The following is a 27056-nucleotide window of genomic DNA, read 5'->3' on the forward strand; positions in this document are numbered from 1 at the left end:
GGATCGGAAATGGGATGCCAGAACTTCAGCTTGTAATGCACTTGAAGACGTACGATTGTTACCTTCAACTCCCGTACATTATATCGACATTTTTTTTGAATCCTTACACCTTTTTAAGTTGGTCGCTAAATTTAGTATGTAATTTAACTTTTTCGCCTCGCAGACCTGTTTGTATATTTTGTTAGCTTTCAGATATGCAGACTTAAAATAGTCTAAATTAAATCTTCTAAATAACTTAAGGAAAGCGAAAGATTTTTTTCTGAGCCTCATACATTCGTAATGCTTGGGACTACTAATACGGGAAGCAGATGATCTAACAACTTCGCTTATTTGTTCTCCTAATTGGTCAATTACAGAGGGGCTTGGGAGTGGCAGCGACCCAACGTGAAGGTTTCATCTTTCTCCCTCCTGAAGTATCTATTTAAGTCTTGGCATTTTTTCTAAGCTTGGGCTCTGTGTTTAATGGAAAAAGTTTTGCATTCACCAGAATTGGTAAATAAAACGTAAAAGTTGCTAATAATACTTCAAAATCATGAACAGCCTGAAGCCAATCACTATTTACTGCACACATATCGATAACTGAAACGTTGTCGAATTAGTGGCCAATTTCTCTTAGGGATAACGATGTCGATATAACCTCTAGATAGCAATTAAACAATTTCACGTTTACTTTCAATTGCAATAAAATAATGAAAAACAAAATTGAAAAATAAAACAAACAATTGAATTATAACAATAATTCAATATACGAGTAATATCAAAGACTATAAACGTGCGACGACGTCAACGAAGACACCGAGACGTAAGTATCCGATTTCCCAAAAAATCTCAAGCACTTCTCCAGTTGCTGTTGTTGTTGTTGTTTGTTTTTAGTGATGTTCAAGCAGGAGCAGTACGTGTTCCTTTTTTCAAATGAGATTATATTGACAACGTAGACACATTAAGAGCAAACAGTCAAAGGTAATAAAAATAAAAACCTTCCCCAAGAATTTAATTTGATTAACACCCTGACGCTGATGCCTTGACACTCTGCTGAGTATGTTTTGTCGTTGTTGTTGTTGGAAAAGTTCATGTCATACAATATTTATATGGAGATGTGGTTATCATCTTCTTCGTTGTCATCATGGAGGGAAGTTGGCATTGATGATATGAGGGAGGAAGGTTAATGAATCCATTGTCATGCTCATGCGTTGCATGACATAAATATTCAATTTATGTTATAATCTTTGATAAATTAATTAAATACAATAATTTCCACAGCTAATAAAAAAATACATTAATTGGTTTATCTGTGGGTTATGATGAAAGATTAATTTGCAGTACACGCATATAAAGCTACAGTCATTTAAGATTAATATCGATATTAATTAAAGTAGTTCCCTGGCAGTGGTGATCTTTGAAAGAAAGGGGGATCTATTTTCATGTATAATGCTCGTTGATTTCATCCAATAATCTTTATCTTAAATCTTTGGTTTAAAACTCGTTAAAAAGTCTAAAATTAAACTATCTTGGCCAAAACCACGTTACATTCCTATATCCAAAAATTACCATTTAGATGACAAGTTTGTTTATCAGTTATATTAATAAGAACACTAGAGTACTCGCCATCGGTGATCGACCGGAAAATATCTCACTCAAGATTCCTGACCATCAATTGTACAAGAAATGGTAAGTAGTCTCTCTAGTCTCATTCTCTTCGAACCCTCTGCTTAGATGAAATGAGCTGATGAGGATATATGTACTCCTAGCAACCCTGCAAGTCTAGAGAGTTGCAAAACTGTTGTTTGCGGTTTCAAGAAAACTTTGATGGATCAGTCCATTTACTTGGTTTATTAGTTTATTGATCCCTTCTTTGCCAATTTGTTTGCTCTTTCATTTCCGTCAATGTCACAGTGCCGTAAAACCCAATTAAGAGTACCCATATTACGCGCTTTGGAAAAACGTAGTTCCCTTCGGTACTTAAAACCCATAAACGATTTGTTATTATGACCCTGTTTTCCATCAGTTATTATCTAGTATGAATTTCTGTAAGGACAACTAGGTTAAAATCTATGTAAGGCTTTAAATAATCTGTGAGTTTCTAGCCCAATGTTGATAATATTTTTACATTTCTATGATCGAAAGCAATCTTTTTCCAGTTATTACTCTGTAATAGACATAGGATGCTTTTAGCTGCCAGTTCTTTCACGAATATATCCAAAAGTTAGTGAAGTCCTCAAATTTGTGTTTTTAAAGATTAGTGACTTTTTAAATTCCTCGCAAGACCCAGTGCCCGTGAAAAGACTTAAGATGGCATAGACAGGGATCGAACCCAAGACCTCTGGCATGTCAGCCCAACGCTCTAATCATCATGCCACGGGTACTGCCTTATAATAGTTGTGTATTAAATGCAAAATTGCGTTTCGAGTTTTTCCTGAATTGTTTGAGTTAAAACCGTCCTTTTTCCCATTCAAAAGGCATTTGTACTTTTTCGGAGAATTTGTCCAAAATGTTGTTTCCTTAAAACCATTTCCTTTCAATTACGAAAAATTTAAAGAAAATTGAGTCGAAGCTGCCCAACCGTGAGCTATTAATTGTTTTCACCTTATTAAATAAAAAACAAACATTTTAAAAATGTATTTGTAAACACAGTTTGTTGCCCAATTTGGCTGTGACAAGGGAAAATGTGTGAGCCGGTGCATAGGCATACTGGAAGAGCACTTTTTTCTTTGCTCAACAATTCGGCATAGTACAGTCTTGTGATCGTTTTGCCCTTCTCTAGGTAGTCAATGTATGTATATCACATTTTATGAATCCTAGAAAATAGTGACCATCACCTTTGCGGTCAATGTGACAGACTTCGCCTTCTTCGGAGCATGTTTGCCGGGTACAGTCCATTTTCCGACAGTTCCTTGTACTCTAGCGTGTACTAGTGGGTCCATGTTTCGGCGACGGCAAAACAGCGTTAAATATTGCTGAAGTGGTCGCACAATTGCATTTGTTGTTCCAAGTAAGAATACAAAAATGTAGTACGGGATATGACCCATGCGCGATCTTTTGAAATGCCTACTGTCTAACCTCTAACCTATCTAACTTCGTTTCAGACATTAAGGATCTAAACTCTAATCATCACCAAACATTTTCAATGATATTTACATAGATCAGTTGAGTACTGCGGCCATTAAAGCAACAGCGCATTTTGATCCTCTACGAATTTTCTTACTATGCTCGCTCAGTGGGTCCAAAATCATAAGGAAAGTTAGAAATTTGGCTACAGTCATTTTTGATTTCATAACCTGAAGCTCAACTGTTCAATAGCTGACTGCTCCTCCAAACCATAAGACCTTTAAGAAACTATTTAAAAAATGTTTCTTTTCTCAAATTTTACTTACTTACTTAAAGTGGCGCTACAATCCGGGGCAGACCTGTGCTTCAACCAACATGCGTCTCCAGCCAGCTCGGTCCCTAGCTAGCCTTCTCCAGTTTCGCACTCTAAGTTGGTTGAGGTGAGGTCACCCACCTGAGTGCGCCACCTGAGCCGTCCCCCGGGCTGGAGCGTTGATGTCCATTCGCTCTACATGACCTAGCCATCTAAGCAGTGGGACTCTAATTCTGTTAACTAGGTCAGTGTAGCTGTACAGCCCGTACAGTTCGTCGTTATATCATCTCCTCCATTTTCCATCTATTCAGACGGGATCAAAAATCACCCGAAGAATTTTTCTTTAGAAGTGTCCTAAGACGCTCTCATCTTTCTTTGACAGGGTCCAGGACTCAGCGCCATAAATGAGAACCGGGATGATGAGTGTCTTATAGATGGTGATTTCAAATGCTCGAGAGAGGACTTTACTTCTCAATTGCCTTCTAAGTCCAAAGAAGCAGCGATTTGCAAGAGTTATTCTTCGTTTGATTTCAGCGCTGGCGCTGGTGTCGTTGTTTGACAAAGTCCTCAACTACCTCAAAGTTATAGCTGTCCATGGTGACGTTTTGTCCAAGACGTCGTTCTTCAGTGTCCTTTTTTGATGACAGCATATACTTGGTCTTGCCCTCATTGACCACTAAACCCATCTTCTTCGCTTCCGTCGCAATGCTCAAAAACGCTCCACTGACATCACGTTAAGATCTTCCAAATCGTTAGAATAAAATTTGAACGTATCAAGGCCATCGAAATTAAACCGTTTTTCGTTTGAAAAAAAAGAAAAACAAGTGATTCCGCCAATTTGTTATTCGAATGGAGTTTATAAAACTCTACTTGCACAACTTTAAATGGCTTGAATTGTTAATAACTTTTGAAATTTTAGAGCGGCTTGCGTTTCCAACTTTTAATTTGCCATAAAATTAGAAGAATCCAATATTTCGATTTCTTAAACTCCCTTCATGTCTTTTTCCTTATTTATTTGTATGTAACAATAAACTGGACAACATTGACAAATGGAGGATTGTATATGATAGAATTTTTAACCAATAATCTTTTTTCATTTTAACTGAAATTTAGCAGGACATATTTGTATCCTCTATGGTCTTTAGTTTGGCATTTTAAAAATTGACTCAACAGAACCACTTATTGCGTCGTCGTTAAGTCGACCGCTATAGAGTGATGATTATTGACTATTTCGTTCATATAGTAAAAAACCAAGATGTGCAGGAGCTGTGGTTTCAACAAGGCGAAACAATATTTCACACAGTTCGTATACGAAATTATTTATTTTAGGAAACTTTTGATAACCGCATGGTTATACTTCACGGACCCTTAAATTGGCCATTTAGATCGTACGTTTTAACGCCCCTTGACTATTTTCTGTGGGTATATGTGAAGTCGCTAATCAACGTCGATAAATCCGAAACGATTGACCACTTGGAGAAAAATTAATGCTCCAAATTATACTTCGTCCGAGTCAGTAGTAGCCATCATATGCCAGAAATCATATTTAAATTATAAAACCAAAAGATATTTCGAATGAAGTAAATTACATTTAAATTTAAAAAAAATCGTATCTGTCTTATTCCAAAGTTCTATACCTTTGAAAAATACCATTTATCATTCATCATAATCCAATCGACTATTCCTAAACTATCTAATACTTAGAGCTGCTGAATAACCCCTCACTCTCTTTTGGTCTTCTTTTCGTCTTGATTCAAATTTTAAAACAAAAGCAAAATAGAATATATACTTTCCAAATAAATGTTTTAATTGGATTTTACTTTTAATTCTAGGTTGAAGCAGGAGATATAATTGTTAAAGTAAACGGAACAGATGTTCATCGATACACAACAAAAGAGGGTAAGATAACTTGCTCTTAGTTGCCTTTAATATTCACTACAATTTGATTACAGTTTTAAAATGTCTGCGATTATCCGACGATCTCGTCACCCTAGAACTTAAAAGAGGTGAGTTACTTTTTTCAATTATAAATATTTAAATAACTTTTAAAAAATCATACATATAATATGGTTTAACTTGTTTGCAGATCCAAAAATAAAAGCTCGCATTAAAGAACAATTAGCCAGCACAAAGAATCTTCATTATAATTCCGATTCACCACGAGAATCTCCGAATATTTTCGATATTAAAACATCACGTAAATCAGATCCTTTAACATCGTCAATACGTCGACCAACTCAATTAAGTCCGTCATCGTCGACGACGAAAATAATTGTCGAATCACCATGTCGTCCTTCTCGCATTCCAACTGCTTTAGCTTTAAAGTGTCCAGCACCGAAGAATGTCCAACATTCGCCACAACATAAAAGGCCAAGGCCATCGCAAATTCCAAAAGCCAATGCCAATGGTGGTGGGAATTTTCAACTCACCAATAGTTTCTATACTCAACAATCAGAACCTGGCGGTACGAATAATACAAAAGATTGTGATCAACTTCAAATAAGAGAGCCAACATCTGCTCCGCCAACAACAAAGGCACGCTTTGAGGCGTACATGATGACCGGAGATTTAATCCTCAATCTATCACGAACACCCCAGAGTAGTAATTTGATTCCAGCTCACGCTAAAAAGGTATAAACGTTTTTTTTTATCATTTCAATATTATGAGGATCATTTATATACGTTTTTGTTTGTATAGGTGGATAGCTTACGTGATTCTCCGAATCGTGCTGCAGCCCGCGCCAATGGGGCCTTAGCACCACGAGCCTCTGGAGAATCCACACCATCATCGTCTTCGGCCTCGCCATCACATTCAGAAAGCTCTGATTCAGTGAATTTAATAAAAAAGAAAGATAAGACTAACAATCGAAAAGACCATAGTATTAACAACACATATAGTAGTAATAACAGTAGTGATAGACAATTCCGCAAGGACTCTCTAACCAATGACACATTGTTGCTATGCGAGGAGTTAGATAGGGACGAAGAAGAAGACGATAACAACGGCGACGAAGACGACGACATCGAAGAGGAAGAAGAAGAAGCTGAAGAAATAGATCCTGACGAACAGGACAAACTGGACGAAGAAAGCCTCGACGAGTTCAATTACGAGATAAGCCCCGCTCCCTATGCTAGCGATAGCCAGCGAGGAGGAGGCGATGTACAACAAACACAACAGTGCTTAGGCAGTGACTTTAATGACGATTTAAGTGCCGGTGTTACATCGTCCTCCTCCTCATTCAAACAAAAACTTTTACAGCAGCAACAGCAGAGGAACTCTGACCGAGTTCGCATACAGCAAACAGCCGCAACTGCAACCATCGATTTGGTTGATAGCTCCTCGGCCAGAGACTATACTGGGCCATCATCACAATATCATCATCAGCATCACCATCACCACCACCATCATCATCACGCGCATCATCGACAACACTACCAACAGCAGCAGCAGCAACAGCATCAGCAACAACAACAGCAACATCATAACTCGTCATCATCCTCCTCGTCAACAACTGTGAAAAGCGAAGCGAACAGCTCACCGGACGAGACAAGTTTTTCGGTGCCTACGTCACCGATATCGCTCTCCACGCCGCTGTTGGACGTTAAAGAGACTGCCAACTCAGTGCCAACTAGTCCAGAACCGAGTGGCATCAACGAAGCAGCCGTGATCCGACGGCAACATCATCACAACGGTGTTGTGCGCAAGTGTGATTCAGCTGGTTTCCGAACCAGCAAGTCAGAAGATCACTTGCAACAAGTGCAGCGCGAAGGTATTGCCGCTGTTATACCGATCGATATTGATGAGGATGTAAATAGCTCTCTTAACACGCTGCTAGATACTAGACAGGATTCTGAAGATTCTCAGGTAATTTATTGTTGTTCGTGGGTGTGTTCTCTCATCTCAGACGTCCAGAGTTTGCAAGTTGGTTGTTTGTTGCACTGTTACTCGCTAACAGTAGCAGCTTAAACTTCAAACCAAACGACTGAGCGAAGACGACAAGAGAATAATGTTTATATATTTTTAAAAAATCCAAAAAGATCCTATAACCGTTGTTGTTTGTAAACATCACACGCCAAATCACATCTTTACACACTCCACACACAAAATATCACTCGCGCATTTTAGAAGTATAAATATTTGTTTTATTTAAACTTTTGATTTTGTTTGTATATATACAAATGTATGTACATAGATACATTATGTACAATATTATAGACATATAGAATTTGTGTGCTTGTAGAAAGTCTTGTTGTTTGTAAAGAAAACATAAAATCTTTATTATTGCCTGTGTTCTTTTTATCTTTTAGTTTATTTATATAGATTTTTCCACACAAGTGAAATGTATCTTTTGTTTTTTTTTTTCGTATATAAATTAGAAAATTCTATTTTATTTTTTTGCAAAAAACCACAAATTATCTTCTCTTATTTTTTCTTATGTTGCTTTCATTCATAATAATTTATTTATCGTATAAATGTTTAAGATTAGTTTTATTTTTTACGTCATAAGCAGAAGTCCATACTGCGTGTATAAATAATTACTATGGCAGAAAGAAAACAATTGTTTAGTTATAAGGAATGAAATTGTTAACTTTTCTCAATATAAAACCTCCACAAAAGGTAAGCAAGTGCATTACTTTAGTTAAAAGTGCTTTAGAAATGTTTTAATAAATCAACGTAAACTCTTAAGAGGCGCTCCAAATGCAAAATTTAGCTGCCGAACTACAGCTCTGTTTAAAGTTTGATCTAATTTATAAACCAATTCAAAATTCAAGCATGCTGTTTAAGTCGTAACCAAATTTCTCAAAGCTTTTAACAAATCATAATTTTAAACGACTTCCTAGTATCAGGAAGTAGCAGCTTATAGAGCAAAACAAAATTCTTTACGCCTCAGCTATATTAGATTGAGATAATATTTGTTTATAAAAATGCTATTACTGTGGCTAATGCCCCATACTAGTTGGTCAACAGTTCAAGGTCATGTATTCAAAATACACAGTAATATTTATTTAAAATTGCTTTCGCAAATATTAGAGTTTCAGTCTCTTAAATATTGAACCCTATCTTTAATAAATGTTTCTCTCCTCCTTTAAGTACGCTTTTCTGCATCATCCAGCCTTTAAGTTCCTCTGTTCTAAAACTTGACGAGACATCATCTTCAAATTTTCGTCAAGCTTCTTCAATGTGGAAGTCCTTGGCAATCTTAAGAAAGTGTTCACTTAGGAAATTTTGTTTCTGAATTTGAGCTGATACTGGAGCTATGAAGAGATAACTGTTAAGGTGATATTTTATCCAAAGATCTGTGGTGGCTTATGCTTATTGATAATGCTATAGGCTTTTTTATAAATACCCTTATGATGATTAAACGCAGGGAAGAGAAGAGAGGAAAGGAGGATAAGCTTTGAATGTCTACGAATTGTAATGAGTGGCAAATATTGAGTATTCCTCATTCATGTAGCTAAAGAAAGAATTCGAGCACTTAACAGTACATCCTCAAGGGTAAATAGATGAGCAATTCCATAACTCCGAGTATTACGATTGAATTGATTGAGAGGAGGAATTTAACTGGCTATTTCTTTAGAGCATTGCTTGTGAAAATAGCGATGAAACAATTATAGGCATGAGACATTGCGACGGTGTTCGAGAGTAATACATTTCTTAGTAAGAGAATGCTCACCTTTCATAGTGCCTATTTCGTGAATGATAGCACTTAGCTTATGTCTGATTGGACAGATAATTAGTTTTATCCTTCCGCTGAACTGATACGGTTGTGTTTACGCTTGAACAAGGCTGGGAACAACGAATTTGCCAATTTGGCCAAAAAAAAATCATCCTTCCAGATGAAGCTCATTTTGATCTTGACGGGTATGTAAACAAGAAAAATTGTCGCATTTGGCGCACAAAAAACCCGAACGCATACTTTGAAAAGCCGATACACCCAAAACGGGTCACTGTTTGGTCCAGAGGCATAATTGGGTCATTTTTCTTCGAAAAAAAGCAAGGAATGGCCATTACAGTCAATGGCGATCGTTATCGCACCATTTTGAGCATTTGGTTTCTACAGGACGAAGCTACGTGAGACACAGCCGAAGTTATACTCGATGTTTTATAGCCCTTTAGAAGGCCTAGCGCTCAATAGAATGGTTTTTGATGAGAATCTGGATTAGTAATTTAGAATACTACTCAAAAACATACATTTCTTACTTTGATATCTAAGGTTCGTTAACATATCTGTATTCTTGAGATCGTTATTTTGTTAAACACCACCATTTCTGTTGCATATATTTTTACTACTTGAACATATACGACTATTTTTAAAATTATTCCTTCCATAACAAAAATTATACGTTTGGTTCCCAAGAAGTAATCTTACTTACTTACTTAAGGTGGCGCTACAGTCCGGGGCGGACCTGGGCCTCAACCAACAAGCGTCTCCAGCCAGCTCGGTCCATAGCTAGCTGTCTCCAGTTTCGCACGCCAAGTTGATTGAGGTCCTCTCCCACCTGGGTGCGCCACCTGAGTCGCGGTCTTCCTCTACTGCGCCGTCCCTCGGGATTGGATTCGAAGACCTTCCGGGCTGGAGCGTTGATGTCCATCCGCTCTACATGACCTAGCCATCTAAGCCGTTGGACTTTAATTCTGCTAACTAGGTCAGTGTAGCTGTACAGCCCGTACAGTTCGTCGTTATATATTCTCCTCCATTCTCCATCTATGCGTACGGAACCAAAAATCACCCGAAGAATTTTTCTCTCGAAGCACCCTAAGACGCTCTCATCTTTCTTTGACAGGGTCCAGGCCTCAGCGCCATAAATGAGAACCGGGATGATGAGTGTCTTATAGATGGTGATTTTACATGCTCGAGAGAGGACTTTACTTCTCAATTGCCTTCTAAGTCTAAAGAAGCAGCGATTTGCAAGAGTTATTCTTCGTTTGATTTCAGTGCTGGTGTCGTTGTCTGTGTTAATAGCGGTGCCTAGGTAGACAAAGTCCTTAACTACAAGTTACTCAAAGTTATAGCTGTCCATGGTGACGTTTTGTCCAATACGTCGTCGTTCAGTGTCCTTTTTTGATGACAGCATATACTTGATCTTGCCCTCATTGACCACTAAACCCATCTTCTTTGCTTCCGTCGCAATGCTCAAAAACGCTCCACTGACATCACGCTTTGATCTTCCAATTATATCAATATCATCTGCGTATCCGAGTAATTGGATGGATCTTTGGAAGATTGTGCCTCTAGTGTTGACGGCTGAGTTTTGCACAATTCTTTCCAAAACGATGTCGCATGACAGTGCATCGCCTTGTCTAAAACCTTTTTTGACATCAAATGCATCGGTAAGATCTTTTCCGACCTTGATAGAGCAGCGGGCATTCTCCATCGTCATTCTGCACAAACGGATAAGTTTGACAGGGATGCCAAAACTAGACATTGCTCGGTAGAGCTCTTCCCTATAGATGCTGTCATACGCGGCTTTAAAATCGATAAGAGATGGTGGGTATCGATTTGAAGCTCCTGGGTTTTTTCCAAGATCTGCCGTAGTGTGAATATTTGGTCGATAGTGGACTTTCCTGGTCTGAAGCCACACTGATAAGGACCAATCAGGTTGTTGACGAATGGCTTCAGACGTTCACATAATACGGCAGAGAGGATCTTATTCGCAATGTTAAGGAGACTGAAGCCTCTGTAGTTGGCGCAGTTTAGAGGGTCTCCTTTCTTATGTATCGGGCACACTATGCTGAGATTCCACTCATCGGGCATGCTTTCTTCCGACCATATTTTGCAGATGAGTTGGTGCATGCTCCCTACCAAGTCATCGCCTGCTGCTTTGAATAGTTCGGCGTTGATGCCGTCAGCTCCAGCAGCTTTGTTTGACTTCAGTTTAGATATAGCTATCTTCACTTCGTCGAGGTCGGGTAGGCGGAATTGTTGATCTGCGTCGCCGAGGTTGAGTGGTTCTATCCCCCTTACAGCGGAATTCGGTTCTTCATCGCCGTTATATAATTTGGAGAAGTGATCTTTCCATATTCTCAGCATCGACTGTGGTTCTACTACGATGTTCCCTTGATCGTCTTTACAGGCTTCGGTTCGTGGCTGGTACCCTTGGGAGGTTTTTTTTACCTTTTGGTAAAATTTACGAACCTCATTCCTGTTGTGACATCCCTCTATCTCCTCGATCGCGCGCTTCTCATGCTCTCTTTTTTTTCATCTAAGAAGCCGGTGTTCCTCTCTCCACTTCTGCTCGTAGAGCTCGCGAGCAGCTCTAGTCCTTTTGTGCAGCACCGTTTTGTGTGCCTCTTGTTTCGCTGCGTGAGCTTGCCGGCATTCGTCGTCAAACCAGGGGTTTCGCTGTGGTTTCCGTGTGAAACCTAGCACTTCAGAGGCGGCATCTCTGATGGCTGCAAGGCAATGTTGCCACTGGTTTTCAACGCTTAATGCAGGAAGCATAGGACTCCTTAGGAGGTTATTAGAGACTCGATCGGAAAAGGACATGGCAGTCTCTTGCGATTGTAGCCGTCTAACGTCGAATTTTCTCACAGTACTTCCTTGTTTTGGCTTGGATCGGGATATCCGTAGCCGTACCTTGGCTACAACGAGGTAGTGGTCCGAGTCAATGTTGGCCTCTCGGAATGTTCGGATATCCTGGATACTGGAGAAGTGTCGTGCGTCAATCTGGTTGACGGTTGATTGATCAGGAGATTTCCATGTCCCCTTGTGGATATTGAGATGCGTGAACTGCGTACTAGCTACCAGAACGTCTCGCCCCGCAGCGAAATCGACCACCCTGAATCCGTTGTTGGAGGTGGTGTCGTGCAGGCTGTATCTCCCGATTATGCCACCAAAGATGTCTTCTCTTCCTAGCTTGGCATTAAAATCTCCTAAGACAATTTTAATGTCATAGCCAGGGCACTGCTCATTTGTCTTGTCCAAGAGCTCGAAGAACATATCTTTGGTGTCTTCATCTTTCTCCTCTGTTGGGGCATGCGCGCATATTAGGCTTATGTTGGCGAATTTAGCCTTGATGCGGATTGTCGTGATGCGCTCGCTCACACTGTTGAAACTCAAGACTTTTTGCCTGAGCCTAGTTCCAACAACAAATCCACACCCAAATAGACGCTGTCTTTGTTCTCGGTAGCAGTCGCCGTAGTAGATATCGCAGTCTTTTAGTTTGCGTTTGCCCGGTCCATCCCATCGCACTTCTTGGATGGCTGTAATATCTGCCTTGCAGCAGTTTAGGGCTTCCGCTAATTGTTCGGCTGCACGTGGTCTGTTAAAGGACCTAACATTCTACGTACATATCCGAAGTTCGTTGTCCTTATTTCGTTTGCGTGGGTTGTCAACAGCGAATCCGTCCGTATACGAGGCTTGTTGTTGCTTCGAAACTATGATGTTTTTACGTGGCCGGGAAGTCACCCCGACGGCACAACCCCCAACCTGGAGGGCCAGATCCTTAGTATAACTCTCCCATTTTTTAGTCTTATAAAATTAATAACAAGCCTTTTGTGCAGAATAGAAGAAAAAAGTATCAATTTTTGTATCCACACATTGATTTCCTAGAGACAAAAGCGATTTGTTTTTGAATGTTGTTCTGTAACATCTTCATTACAAAAAAAAAAAAAAAAAAAAAAGTTCGGCAATGGTTAAAAGTATGTTTTCCGCATAGTATGGCTCTGTAAACGTTCTGCCGTTCTCCAAGTATTCTATGTAGATCACACCTTTTGAATTCCAGAAAACAGTGCCCATCAGCTTTCCGGCTGATATAACAGTTTCGCCCTCTTCAGAGCACTTTCGACATTTTTTCGACCGTTCCTTGACTTCTTGCGTATACCGTTTATCAATGTTTCGTCGCCGGTCACAAAATGACAAATGGCAGAAACTCCTTCGGATTGCGCTTGAACAATGTCAAACAATGCTATAAACTGTTCTCACGGTTGCAGTTGTTGTTTGGAGTGAGCAAACGCGGGACCCATCTCGCCGACAGCTTTTTCAAACGCAAAATTTCATGTAGGACATGACCCACGCGGTCTTTTCAGATGCCCACTGTCTATATTGCGTACCTTCAATCAGTGGTCTACCAATACGAGTTCGTGGATTTTTGTTACTTTATCAACTGTGGTAGCCGTTTTCGGGGCACCTGGAGCATGGCTCATCAAAAGCCTCGTTATATCAATTTTTAACGATCACTATCGAAGGAAACCAGTCTCTCTAGACAGTGTTTTTTTAAAGTAATTCTATACTTTTAGAGGTTTTGTGTACTAAAAGTTTATTTTGTGAACCTCTGAGCCTCTTACAAGATGTCTTTTTATTTTGGCCATAACTGTATCTACCTCCGTTTTAAGTTAATTTTTTAGTTTTTCATTCTTGCCAGTGACGGTTTTTATTTTTCGTAGACTTTACTTTAATTTCAAATGGATCGCATTGCAGACCAAACACATTGTAGCTTTAATTGCGCTTAGTTCAAACAAATTATCCTAGTTTTGAGCCAGCATCTGCAAAATGCCATTTCAATACTGTAAATACCAAATCATCGAGTTGAATTATTCTGCTATGTAAATCAGTTATTTTTGTGTAAATATGAACATTATTAGTTCGGCTAGTGTTTGGCTTCCACAAGAAATTGCACCATTCCAAGAGAAATAAAAAACATTAAAATTTTGAAATGCCAATTTTTATTGAATGTCAATTTATTGAATGATCGTTGATACTAATTTTGAATATTTTGTTTCGTTATGATTATTATTTTTGTTTCTTCAATTTGGTTTTATGCTCTTCTTTTTTTTCCGTGCGATGTTTTGTTTCTTTTTCAAAACTTCTTTTAGCCAACCCAAAAAAAGAAGGCTGACCCGACACCCACTGTCCTCAGTCCTAGAGATATTATTTTGAAGAGGAGGAAAAAAGTAAGAAAATGGTTACTTTTATAGTTTTATTTAATATGATCATGAAAATATTATGAATTTAAAAAAAAAAACTAAAGAAAAGAAGTTCTATAATGTTACGGGTGGGAATTATAATATTTTGTTTCGGAGTCTGAATTGCGTCGCATGTTATTGATATTCTAGAAATTGTTACTATGACCTAAAATATTGTTAATGATTCGCACAACTTAAAATTAACTATTATTAAGTGTTTAGGTTATTGGCTGTGATCTATAAAAAGAATTAAGTTATTTCAAAACACCTTTTAAACAGACAATCAAAAATATAAGAAACATTTTTTTAATTTGAAATATTGTTAATAGTTTTATTTTGTTTTTTTCTAAATACTTCTCTAACCCATATTAGGCATCAAATCGTGATCGTATTGTTTGGACGTATAACGCTCCTCTGCCAACAAACCAACAACATCCTAACCACCATTATCCCCAGCACTATGCCACAACGACATCACCAAATTCACATTCTAGTTCAATAAGCTCATCACCTCAGCACACAGATAGTCCGGCATCACCGACATCGGTTTCCAGTTCGGTAATGTCGTCGTCGGGGTCAAAAGGCGCCATTGGCGGTGCAGCGGGCAGTAGTAGTGGCATGGCTGGCAATAGTACGGGTCAGACAAATCAAAATCTTGGTTTCCTTCACTGTCCAGTGAATGGAGATCAAAGTGTTTCCGAAGCGATATCGAATATCTCTTCACCTGACTACCAGGACGATGATAACTTATTGAGTTCACGCGATCTAATCGGTGGAATGGTCCTGAGCGATCCAAGTGATTCAGATTCCACGATACTCGTTTCGGAAGCAGTACAAAGAAAGAGAGACCAACAAAAACTACAACAACAACAACAGCAGCAGCAGCAACAACAACAACAACAGCAGTTGCAGCAACAAAATGAACATAAACTAGTTATACAAGTTCGTGGATTGGATAGTAATTCCACATCACCACGATCGGCATATTCGGAGTTGAAAGACTCTGAAGATGAACTGGCCACACTGACCGAAGAACCACCGACAGTTGTTACTGCTAATAATAGCAATAGTAGCAATGGTAATGGAAATGGCAATGGTAATGGCAATGGTAATGGTAATCAACAATACCAGCTGCAACATCAAGATTCGAAAGAATCATCGCCTCCTGTATCGGACGATGGCAGTGATGTCGAATCATTGCACTCGTATCATTATTCACCTAAAGCTGTTGATATGCCATCGGCAATTCGATTGGCTAAAAGACTGTATTCATTGGATGGCTTTAAGAAGAGCGACGTATCTCGGCACTTAAGTAAAAAGTAAGTAAATTTATTTAAATGTTTTTCCTTTAAATGATTATACACGGGCTCGAAGAGCAAATTTTCTTTTATTTGCATTTTGCATACTCTTCTGACTTCTTTATTACAATTTACTGAACTGTTTCCTTAATTTAATCAAACCACGGTAAGCCATGGTCAATAAAGAATATTCATTGTTTATTGTTAATTTTTGGCTGATCTTTTTTAATTGAGAGAAAGTACGACTTCTTTGTATGCTCTCTAGCTACAAACAAGTCTTAACTGCAGCATCTTCAATGCATTGTGTACAAAAATATTGATTGATACTTAAAATTTGCTTAAATCTTATAGTAATGACTTTAGCCGGGCAGTTGCAGACGAATACTTGAAGTATTTTACATTCGAGAAAAAGACTTTAGACCAAGCTTTGAGAGAATTCTTGCAGCAATTTTCGCTTTCTGGTGAAACACAAGAAAGGGAAAGAGTTTTAGTTCATTTTTCGAAAAGATTTTTGGACTGTAATGCTGGAACTTTCAACTCACAAGGTAAATTGAAATTGGAACACAAATTGTACTCAAATAGTTAATTTTGTTATTGTTATTGTTTTAGATGCTGTTCATACTTTAACATGTGCAATAATGCTGCTTAACACAGATCTTCATGGAGCTAATATAAGTCGTAAAATGACTTGTGCAGAATTTGTTGATAATTTAGCTGAGTTAAATGATGGAGAAAATTTCCCTAAAGATGTATTAAAGTACTTGTATCAAGCTATTAAAAGTCAACCACTTGAATGGGCACTGTAAGTTTTGAGTTTAAGTTTTTCTTTTTCAAGAAATTATTTATATTTTCGTTTAAAAAGTGACGACGAATCTCCTGACCAGCAAAAACAACGAAATGACAATAATATGGGAGCCGGTCAAATTGGACAAAATCCATTCCTAGATATTCCAGAGCCATCGGCTGCAATCGAATATAAAAAAGGTTATGTGATGCGAAAATGCTGTTATGAATCTAATTACAAAAAAAGTAAGTTCACTCTGAAAATAAAGTCTAGATCGGTCACCATTTGACCATTCTTATGATCAAATTAAATGAAACCATGAATGTGTGTTTATAACTAACTAACTTACATTGTTATAAATTATTTACAGCACCCTTTGGAAAGCGTTCCTGGAAAATGTTTTATTGTACTCTGCGGGATTTAGTATTATATTTACACAAGGATGAACACGGATTCCGAAAAAGTCAAGTAAGTTGTTTTTCACCCATTTATTTATACAATTTTTAGTTATGGAATTGCCCTTAGCTTATTTAGGAATTTAAATAATATTATTGGCGTTCATTTTTTAAATGGAATTAAGGAAAATTCAGTTATTAGTTAAAAGGTTTCAAAACGAATTTTTTCTTGAAGCTTCAACTATTTTATTCTAAGTAAAGTATCTTAATTACATTAGAGCAAGGTGCATTCTCCATCGTCATTCTGCACAAACGGATAAGATTGACAGGGATGCCAAAACTAGACATTGCTTTGTAGAGCTCTTCATTATGGATGCTGTCGTAAGTGGTGGGTATCGATCGGATTTGAAGCTCCTGGGTTTTTTCCAAGATCTGCCGTAGTGTGAATATTTGGTCGATAGTGGACTTTCCTGGTCTAAAGCCACACTGATAAGTTGTTGACGAACGGCTTCAGACGTTCCCATAATACGGCAGAGAGGATCTTGTATGCAATGTTAAGGAGACTGGTGCCTCTGTAGTTGGTGCAATTAAAAGGGTCTCCTTTTTTATGTATCGAGCAAACTATTCTTAGATTCCATTCATCGGTCATGTTTTCTTCCGAGCATATTTTGCAGTCATCGCCTGCCGCTTTGAATAGTTCGGCAGCGAAGCCGTCAGCCCCAGCAGCTTTCTTTGACTTCAGTTTAGATATAGCTATCTCCACTTCGTCGAGGTCGGTTCGTCATCGCCGTTATATAATTTAGAGAAGTAGTCTTTCCATATTCTCAAGATAGACTTCGGTTCTACTACAATGTTCCCCTGATCGTCCTTACAGGCTTCGGTTCGTGGCTGGTGCCCTTGGAAGGTTTTTTGAATCTTTTGGTTCCCATTATCTCCTCGATCGCGAGCTTCTCATGCTTCCTTTTTTTCATCTAAGAAGTCGGTGTTCCTCTCTCCTCTTCTGCTCGTAGAGCTCGCGAGCAGCTCTGGTCTTTCTGTGCAGCGCTGTTTTGTATGCATCTTGTTTTGCTGCGTGCGCTTGTCGGCATTGGTGGTCAAACCAGGGGTTTAGCTGTGGTGGTTGTGTGAAAGTACTTCTAGTACTTCAGAGGCGGTATCTTTGATGGCTGCAAGGCAATGTTGCCACGGGTTTCCAATGCTTAATGCAGGCAGCATAGGACTTTTAAAGAGGTTATTAGAGACTCGATCGCAAAAGGACATGGCAGTCTCTTGCGATTGTAGCCATCTAACATCGAATCTCCTGTACCTTAGCTACAACGAAGTAGTGTTCCGAGCCAATGTTGGCCCCTCGGAATGGTCGGACATCCTGTATACTGAAGAAGTGTCGTGCGTCGATTGCAATGTGGTCAATCTGGTTGACAGTTGATTGATCAGGAGATTTCCATGTCCCCTTGTGGATATTAAGTTGTGTGAACTGCGTACTAGCTACCAGAACTTGTCTATGTCTTTGGTGTCTTCATCTTTCTCCTCTGTTGGGGCATGCGCGCCTATTAGGTTTATGTTGGCGAATTAAGCCTTGATGGGGATTGTCGTGATGCGCTCGCTCACACTGTTGAAACTACACCCAAAAAGACGTTGTCTTTGTTCTCGGTAGCAGTCGCCGTAGTGTACATCGCAGTCCTATTGCTAGATTATCTGTTATAACTGAACTCCTTGAGTCTATTATTTGTGAATCACTATGTTTTTATTTTCAATCTATGATAGTTCCATATCAGCACAATTTTACTAAGAGACGTTTTTTTTTAATAGAACAAGCTTAAAACTCAATTGACTCATTCTAAAGCAAAAAACAATTGGACCGTATTTTTACTGATTTTAATTAAAGCTTTTGACAAATTCTTACATCGAGTTTTGAGTGTTAAATTAAGAAAGCTGAGTTTTTGTGAACATTTCGTGAAATGGCTTCAATCTTTTTTTTGGATGGATTATACTCTGTCCTTTTCAATAATTGGGAATCAAACAAGTTCAAAGAGATTCCACAAGATTGTCATTTAGACTATATTCTCTTTATTTTATTTTATTTTATTTTATTTTATTTTATTTTATTTTATTTTATATAAAGGGTTTTTCAATAAGGGCGGGTAGATGTTGAAATGGAATATAACAAGCTGTGTTATTAAAAGGTACATGTATGCCATTAAATGTGGAATGTGACATCATTCAAATGCCCGCCTCCGCTTCTTACGGAGGAACGGATCCAAATGGTCCAATTTGTCGGCTAAATCCATATGTTACAATTTGGGCCATACAAAATTAGTTATCATCGTTATGTAGCGATCGCTGTTGACGGTGACCGCATCTCTAACGTCGTTTTCAAACAAGAACGAACAAATTATGCCACCAGCCCAAAATCCACACCAAACTGCAACTTTTTGAGGATACATTATCACCTGGCGAACCTCGTGTGGGTTGGTGTCGTCCCATATACATCAAACGTGTTCTTGTGCACGGTGAAGAATAGACTGCCTCGGGTTCTGGTGTGAACTTTCACGGACCGCGGTGATATTCTCGACTGATCTTGCGTTCCTTGAACGAACGGATGTTACCTGATTGTTTACTGAACCGGTCGTCTCAAATTTGGCAACCAAACGTTGAAGAGTCGACTGTGAAAGGCCACTGCAATTACCGTTAAATGGGTGTTAAAGAACACTCAATTTGATAATAAAGTTTTATCATTTGTACGTGCTGTTCAATCGTGTAACTTGCCTTGCTTACCTTATAAAACTATTCTCTGGTTTGAACATATATTTACAATATTTAACAGATTTGATGAGGGTTTAGCTCTATATTTAACGTGGTTTGTAAGATATGCTCCCAGGTTCTTGTACTTTTATCTTAGATTCAATATATTCTTTCAGTATAGAGAGGATTAATTCACTAGCCTGCATTAGGTGGATGGTCTCGTGGTTGTAGTTTATATGATCTGTAGCCTGAAAATGTTTGTAGATGTCATTCGGTTTATTGACTTGGATGAAGAGAAGTTAATGCACAAGTTTCTTGAGCATGTACCCCCACAAGGTCGACCATTCTCCTCCCTAGATCTGTAGGAGCAATGAAACCTTGCAGGTCCTGGTGGGTTTGATTTTTAAGCCACTTGTAGTGTATGCAAATCATGTTGGCTTGTTAGTGTTGTAATAATGTACAAAGCAGAGACAGCAAAAATTGGTTGCTCATACTCCTTTCGCTGTTACCACCGCAGTGTACACATTTTGTCCGTAATTGTATCGTAACACATAAAAATGAGATAATTAGAAATAAATGAACTCATTACTTACTTACATACTCGTCCTATACCAAGCTTTATTGGATTTCTGGTTAAGGAAGCGATTTCCTGCCTGTTGGTAGATTGGATAGATAGCTGTTAGGAGTTTTCAAGCCATTTTATAGAATTGGGATTTAGTGTAACAAGTTTCTACAGAGTTCAATCAGGTCATTGAAGAAATGTCTTCCGAGAAACCTGTTTCTTAAATAGCATACCGCAGGTCAGTGACACAAGTCTTGTAAGTCTTAAGTTGTTCCCTTACCTCCGATCAGATATCGATGCCAGAAATTACTTTTATTGTCGTGTTGCTGTCAATGTAGTGGATTGTTGTATTGCCATCATTGAAATTTGTCTAACAGCTTTCTTCACTGCCAAGACCTCAACTTGGAAAACACTGCTGAATTTAGGCAGTGTAAATTAGCTGTCTAGTCCAACACCAGTATCCATCTATGAGCCTTTGGTGTATTCTGCCACCGTCGGTTCATAGGTTAAAAGTGAAAGTTGGATTGGAAACCTCCCCTGAGAATTTGGATTTTTATTTTGATTTCAGTAACGTCAAAATTAGAACAGCTTCTATATTTAAAACATCTTTCACAACATTATTGCCAATATTATTCTTGTTGTTATTTTGATTCTCTAATTTAATTTTTTTATTTTAAATGTTCTAGATGTCCGATAATTTACATAATGCAATCCGTATTCATCATGCGCTAGCAACCAAAGCTACAGACTATACAAAGAAACAACACGTTTTTCGGTTACAAACTGCCGATCAAGCTGAATATCTCTTCCAAACGAGTGATTCGAAGGAATTACAATCCTGGGTGGAGACAATTAATTATGTTTGTGCCTCATTTTCAGCACCACCTCTGGAGGGTGGTGTAGGCAGTCAAAAGCGTTTCCAACGACCTCTATTACCGAGCACACATACAAAGTTACTTATGGTAAGATTTTTAAACACTCCCTTTTTGTCTGTGTTGTTTTTTTCTTATCTTATTATTTTTCTATGTTATAGAAGGAACAATTAACATCGCACGAGCACCAAGTGATTCAGTTGGAAAATACAGTAGCCGAACATAAGAAAGGTCCGATACCAAGTAAAGGATTACCATTACAAAATTACAAAGAAAAAGAAAACTATTTGCAGTACGAGGTAAGTTAAACTATCAACATGATTTCTGTCCCAAAAAACTTACTGTACTTCTTCTAAGGATATTGATGCTATTTGATTATTAACTGCTTTAGGACCGTTCAATACAAGAAGTATTAAATGGTTTCAACTCTGAAAACCAGAAAAGACACTCTTTCTCATTTTTAATAATAATTAATAAGAAGAATAATTTTTAATAAGAATTGTTCATTAAATAACAAACAAAATCTTGTAGAATTTGATGCGTCGAAAACTCAATGCTTTCTATTTACCATCTTTATCACTTACCATGACATCTCCAACTTCCATGTATGATCCAAATGAAAAGAATCAAACTCAATCTCCATTTTTTTTTGTCACGTAGGTGCTTCACAACGTGAAAATCATCTCCGAAAGTTTTCGGGTCGTTATCTTTAAACTTAAACTTAAACTTAAACTTGGTAGTACCCGTGGCATGATGGTTAGTGCGTTGGACTGTCATGAAAGGGGTCTTGGATTCAATCCCTGCCTGTGCCACCTTAATTAAAAAAAAAAAAAATAATTTTCGCGGGTGCTGCCTCTTGCGAGGAATTGACAAATCCTTCAAGAGTAATCCTTGTCATGAAAAAGTGCTTTCTCAAAATTTGCCGTTCGGATTCGGCCTTAAATTGTAGGTCCCTTCCATTTCTGACAATAGTACTCGCACAAAGGAATGGTTGAGAGTTGTAAGTCACTAGGCCCTGGTTCACAACGGACTGTTGCGCCACCCCATTAAATCTTTAAACTTGACAATTAAACATGTCTGGTGTTTTTTATATGACTTAGGAGATCGATCAGATATACATAACATTTTCTTGTATCATATCTTTTGTAGCTTCAACATCAATTATCGATGCGTATTGTATTTTTAGTATTTAGAACCAATTCCAGAGCACACAGACTACACCATCTCCCAACTGCAACTCGACGGAAACTTCCAGATTTCTATACCTTACAGATCTTTCTGGGAGGAAAGGGATTTCTGAAAGACGAGTCAATCCATTTTAACACAGATGGATCAAAGACAATCGATGGGATTGGTGGAACGACTGAAATTAAGTTTTTCATTCCACTTTCCCAATGATTGCAGCGTGTTCCAGGCGGAACTTTTGACGATAAAAGAAGTCTTGTCAAGACAACGTACTATCAACATCTGAAATCTATATTTTTTCATATAGTCAGGCCGCTATCAAATCTCTGGACTCTGTCCCTACAAACTCTATAACAGTCCATAACTGACGACCATCTCTAATGGGCGTGGCACAACAGTTTAATATTCATCTTTTCCTGGTGTCAGGCCATATAGACATGCATTGTAAAGCAGATGTACTCGCCAAAAATGGTACAGTACAACCCATTCTACCACATTTGAATAATGCTGGCATATAAATCGCTACTTTGTTAACTATTGCTAATGCAAGGCCCAGTGAAGAAGGGGCCTCACCCAACAAACTTCTCCATCTAGCTCGGTCCCTAGTTTCGCGCTCCAAGTTGGGTGAGGTCACTTTCCACTTGTGCGCGCCACCTGATCCGCTGTCTTCCTCTATTACGCTGTCCTGTGGGTGTGGATTCGAAAACTTTCCGGGCCGGAGCATTGGTTTCCGTGCGCTCTACGTGACACAGCCATCCTAGTCGTTGGACTTTTACCCTTCTGGCTAAGTCTACGTCGCTGTACAGTCCGTAAAGTTCGTCGTTCTATCTTCTCATCCACTCCCCTTCGATGAATATGGGACCGTAGATCACACGAAGAACTTTTCTCTCGAAACGACCCAAGGTGCTTTCATCTGCTTTTGCCATAGTCTATGCTTCTGCACCGCATAGCAGGACGGGGATGATGAGGGTCTTATATAGCGACACTTTGATCCCCCGAGAGAGAACTTTACCACTCAATCGCTTTCTTAGTCAAAGAAACAGCGCTTAGCAAGAGTTATTCTGCGTTTGATCTCAGCGTTGGTGTTGTTTTCTGCGTTTACAGCGGAGCCTAGGTAGACGAAGTCCTAGACTACCTCAAAGTTACGTCTGTCGATTGTGACGTTTTGACCAAGACTTTCGTGTTGTATGTCCTTTCTTGACGACAGCATGTACTTTGTTTTGCCCTCATTAACCGTTGAACCCATTTTTGCCGCCTCTGCCTCAATACTCACAAAAGCCCTATTGACATCACGCTAAATTCTTCCGATTATGTGAATGTCATCAGCATATGCTAGTAATTGGCAGACTTTTGAAAGATAGTGCCTCTAGTGTTGACGTGGGAGCTGTGCACTATTCTTTCAAGCACGATGTTAAAAAATAGCATGACAGCACATCACCTTGTCTTAAACCTTTTTTGATATCGAAAGGTTCTGTTAAGCTATTTCCAACCTTTATGGAGCAGCGTGAATTCCCCATGGTCATCCTGCCCAAAAACGGACGAGTTTGGCATTGATGCCAAAACTAGAAATGGCTCTATACAGCTCGTCCCTCTAGATGCTGTCATATGCGGCCTTGAAATCGATGAAAAGATTGTGGGTGTCGATTTGGTGTTCTTGGGTTTTTTCCAGGATCTGTCGTAATATGAATATTTGATCGACCCAAGGTGGATTTTCCTGGTCTAAAACCACACTGATAAGGACCTATCAGGTTGTTGACGATGGGCTTTAGACGTTCACATATTACGGCAGGAAGATTTTATAGGCGATGTTAAGTAGACTGATTCCTCTATAGTTGGTGTAGTTTAGAGGGTCATACTATCTTTCGACCATATCTTACAGATAAGTTGGTGCATGCTCCAACTGCTTTAAAGGAGCTCGGCATTCAAGCCATCCGCTCCAGCGGCTTTGTTAGACTTCAGATTAGATATGGCAATCTTTACTTCCTCTAAGTCAGGAGGATGGGATTGTTGGCTTTCGTCGTCTATGTTGTATGGTTCATCCTGCCTGACAGCGGAATTCACTTCGTCGTCGCCATTATACAGTCTCTAGAAGTGGTCCTTCCATATCCTCAGCATTGACTGCGGTTCCACTATGAAGTTTCCACTTTTGTCTTTGCAGCCTTCGGTTCTAGGTTTATGTACCTGTGAATTTCGTTTCACCTGTTCATAAATCTTTCGAACTTCATTCATGCTTTTAAACATCTCAACATCTTCAACCGCACGCTTCTCATGCCCTTTATTTTTCCTTCTGAGAGGTCGGTGTCCCTCTCGCCTCTTCTGGTCATATAGATCTCATGAGCAGTTCCCGTCCTTTTATGCAGCGCCGCTTTGCGTGCCTGTTGTTTGGCTGCATTTGCCTGCCGACATTCCTCATCAAACCAGGGGTTTCTAGTTGGTGGATGCTTGAAGCCCAGCACATCAGAGGCGTCTTCTCTGATTGCATCTTGGCAATGTTGCCACTGGTTTTCGATACATTGTGTTGGCGGCAGAGAACTTCGAGAGAGGTTACTTGTAACTCGGTCGGAAAAGGATTTGGCGTTCGACGTTTTACCTTTTCCCAACACCACCCTGTTTTGCCTTGGGCCTGGATATCCGAAGTGCTACTTTGGGTACAACGAAGTAGTGGTCCGAGTCGATGTTAGCTCCTCGAAAAGTTCGTACATCCATGATGCTGGAAGCGTGTGTGGCGTCGATCGCAATATGGTCAATCTGGTTGACGGTAGATTGATCTGAAGAAGTCCAAGTTCCTATGTGGATGTTGAGGTGTGGAAAACGCGTACTGGCTACCATGACGTTTTGCCCCGCAACAAAATCTATGAGCCTGAATCCGTTGTCGTTCAGGCTGTTTTTCCCGATAATTCCACCAAAGATATCTTCCCTTCTTAGCTTGGCATTAAAATCACCACTTCATCACATGTTTTGTCTAAGAGCTCGAAGAACATATCTTCGGGGTTGTCTTCTTTCTCTTCTGTGGGGGTGTGCGAACATATCAGGCTAATGTTGCCGAATTTAGCCTTGATGCGGTTGGTCATGAAGCGCTAATTGATGCAATAATAGCTCAAACCTTCTTGCCTAAGTCTGGCTCCAATGACAAAGCCGCATCCAAATTAGCACTGTTGGTTTTCTCGGTAGCAGTCTTTGTATTTTTGTATTTATTTTGTATTTTTGTAGCAGTCACCATAGTAAATATCGCAGTTTTTCATCCTATTTTTGCCCGGCCCATCCCATCGTATTTCCTGGATGGCGGTGATGTCTGCTTTATAGCAGTCTAGGGCCTCCGCTCATTCTTCGTCCGCATGTGGTCTGTTAAGGGACCTAACATTCCACGTGCATATCCGAAGTTCGTTGTCCTTAATTCGTTTGTACTGTAGACGCCACCATTGATTCCATCTCGGGAATTCCTCCGCTGTGATCTGGATAAGGAGAGGTGCCTTAGTGGAAACAACTCTCCCCCCTCTCTCGTTTGCTGCCCCTAACAACTTTCCACTGGGGTTGGAACTTAATCTCTAGTTGAGGTACTAGGCACCCGATGTTCACCACGGGGAGGGTAGAGTAGGAGTTAATAGTTGAATGGCTTTTACTGTGGAACGTGAGAAATAAGCATTAAAAAGACGTTGAAGAAGTTTTTAACAAATTAAGTGCCACAATTTATTCGACATCATTATATCAAACTAAAACTGTTGTTCTAAGGCTCAAACGTAACTACGCTTCATTAATGGTTTGATTGAAAGTCTCACCCCAAAGCGCTATTTTTGGGAACGAATGTGAAAAGTTTGTCAATAGAGATGTGGTAATAGGTTCGGTAAAAGGTTTATCAAATACCCTTTTCAATGAAGATAGATGGATGCTTCTACAGGATTTGAAGAGCCAAAAAAGCCAAGACGACAAAGATTGGCTCTCGGGTAGTCCATAGTTTAATCTTTAAAATTATTATATATATCTACTCCAGTGACTGTATTCTTTAATTTCATTAAATTGTGTTCACAAATGTGCTTCATTCGTTCATTTCAAATTGCACCAAATTCTTTTTCAAAACGTAATGTTTTGCCATTTTTAAATAATTGCCTTACAGAAATCAAATTTGCACTTAAATATAGGACGTACTGGAGGTAATATTGGTCTCCTTCTTACCATCTACAAATTCAAACTACTTCATTCGAATCAATTATAAAGATTTAGTCACCAGCCTTACTTATGTAGAATGCCTTACCACTCTTTTTAATATTTTTGAATTCAAAATATATAATTATTAATATACAAAGTTAAAGCTCACACACAAATTTCTCTCTTCTTCACAGCTACGTCGCTACAAAACCTACGTGTCAATCCTCAATGCTAAACTTCTTGCCGACCAGCAAATGGAGTTGCAAAACAATTGCCTAATAAATCCCGACGATCCTGAAGGTATTTTCGGTGGGAACAATGGTAATCGCACCATTATCACTGGAATCGGAAATCCAGCACAGCCCTCAAATAGCATTATTCTTCAATCATCTGGCCAACAACAACAGCAGCAGCCACAACAGCAACAACAATCGCAACAATCTGCACAACAACAACAAACAACTACTGCTAACAGGTATAGTTATCGCGCTGCTATCTATCGCTCTGACGCACAGCAAGATCTTGGCTGACGGGTAATGGGAGTTTTCTCAGCTTGTGTGGTGTAAATTTTGTAGTTTTGGGGGAAATTATTGTTCGTACACACTTAATTTTTTGGGTTTTAATGGCAATTCTTTCACTCTTTTTAATTTTGTTTCTCTTCCTCTTGTGTTCGTTCGTTATTTTGTAATTTTTAATTTTAATTTAATATCTTTTTGTTTATACTTTAGATTTGTAAAAAATTATTGTTTTCTTTTTTTTTGTTTGTTGATTTTTATTTTGTTATTTTTAATTGTTTAATTTAAACAATACT

At 38.9% G+C, this 27056-nt stretch overlaps 1 protein-coding gene across 5 annotated transcripts in view; it reads left to right on the top strand.

Annotated features, from left to right (window-relative positions):
* Nucleotides 1-27056, top strand: part of LOC129940948 (PH and SEC7 domain-containing protein) — a 190514-nt gene that overhangs the window by 128956 nt on the left and 34502 nt on the right. For 4 of the 5 annotated variants that reach the window (XM_056049478.1, XM_056049476.1, XM_056049479.1 and 1 more), the window contains exons 2-14: nucleotides 5191-5257; nucleotides 5311-5364; nucleotides 5445-5989; nucleotides 6057-7223; nucleotides 14175-14252; nucleotides 14637-15583; nucleotides 15914-16107; nucleotides 16172-16364; nucleotides 16425-16591; nucleotides 16717-16814; nucleotides 20732-21007; nucleotides 21079-21216; nucleotides 26440-26720. In XM_056049478.1, coding sequence (XP_055905453.1) covers nucleotides 5191-5257; nucleotides 5311-5364; nucleotides 5445-5989; nucleotides 6057-7223; nucleotides 14175-14252; nucleotides 14637-15583; nucleotides 15914-16107; nucleotides 16172-16364; nucleotides 16425-16591; nucleotides 16717-16814; nucleotides 20732-21007; nucleotides 21079-21216; nucleotides 26440-26720 — 4205 coding nt within the window. The remainder of the gene's footprint in view (nucleotides 1-5190; nucleotides 5258-5310; nucleotides 5365-5444; nucleotides 5990-6056; nucleotides 7224-14174; nucleotides 14253-14636; nucleotides 15584-15913; nucleotides 16108-16171; nucleotides 16365-16424; nucleotides 16592-16716; nucleotides 16815-20731; nucleotides 21008-21078; nucleotides 21217-26439; nucleotides 26721-27056) is intronic. The other variant, XM_056049477.1, reaches the window with a different exon arrangement.

This window comes from Eupeodes corollae, chromosome 1, assembly GCF_945859685.1.
Source record: "Eupeodes corollae chromosome 1, idEupCoro1.1, whole genome shotgun sequence".
Lineage (NCBI taxonomy): Eukaryota > Metazoa > Arthropoda > Insecta > Diptera > Syrphidae > Eupeodes > Eupeodes corollae.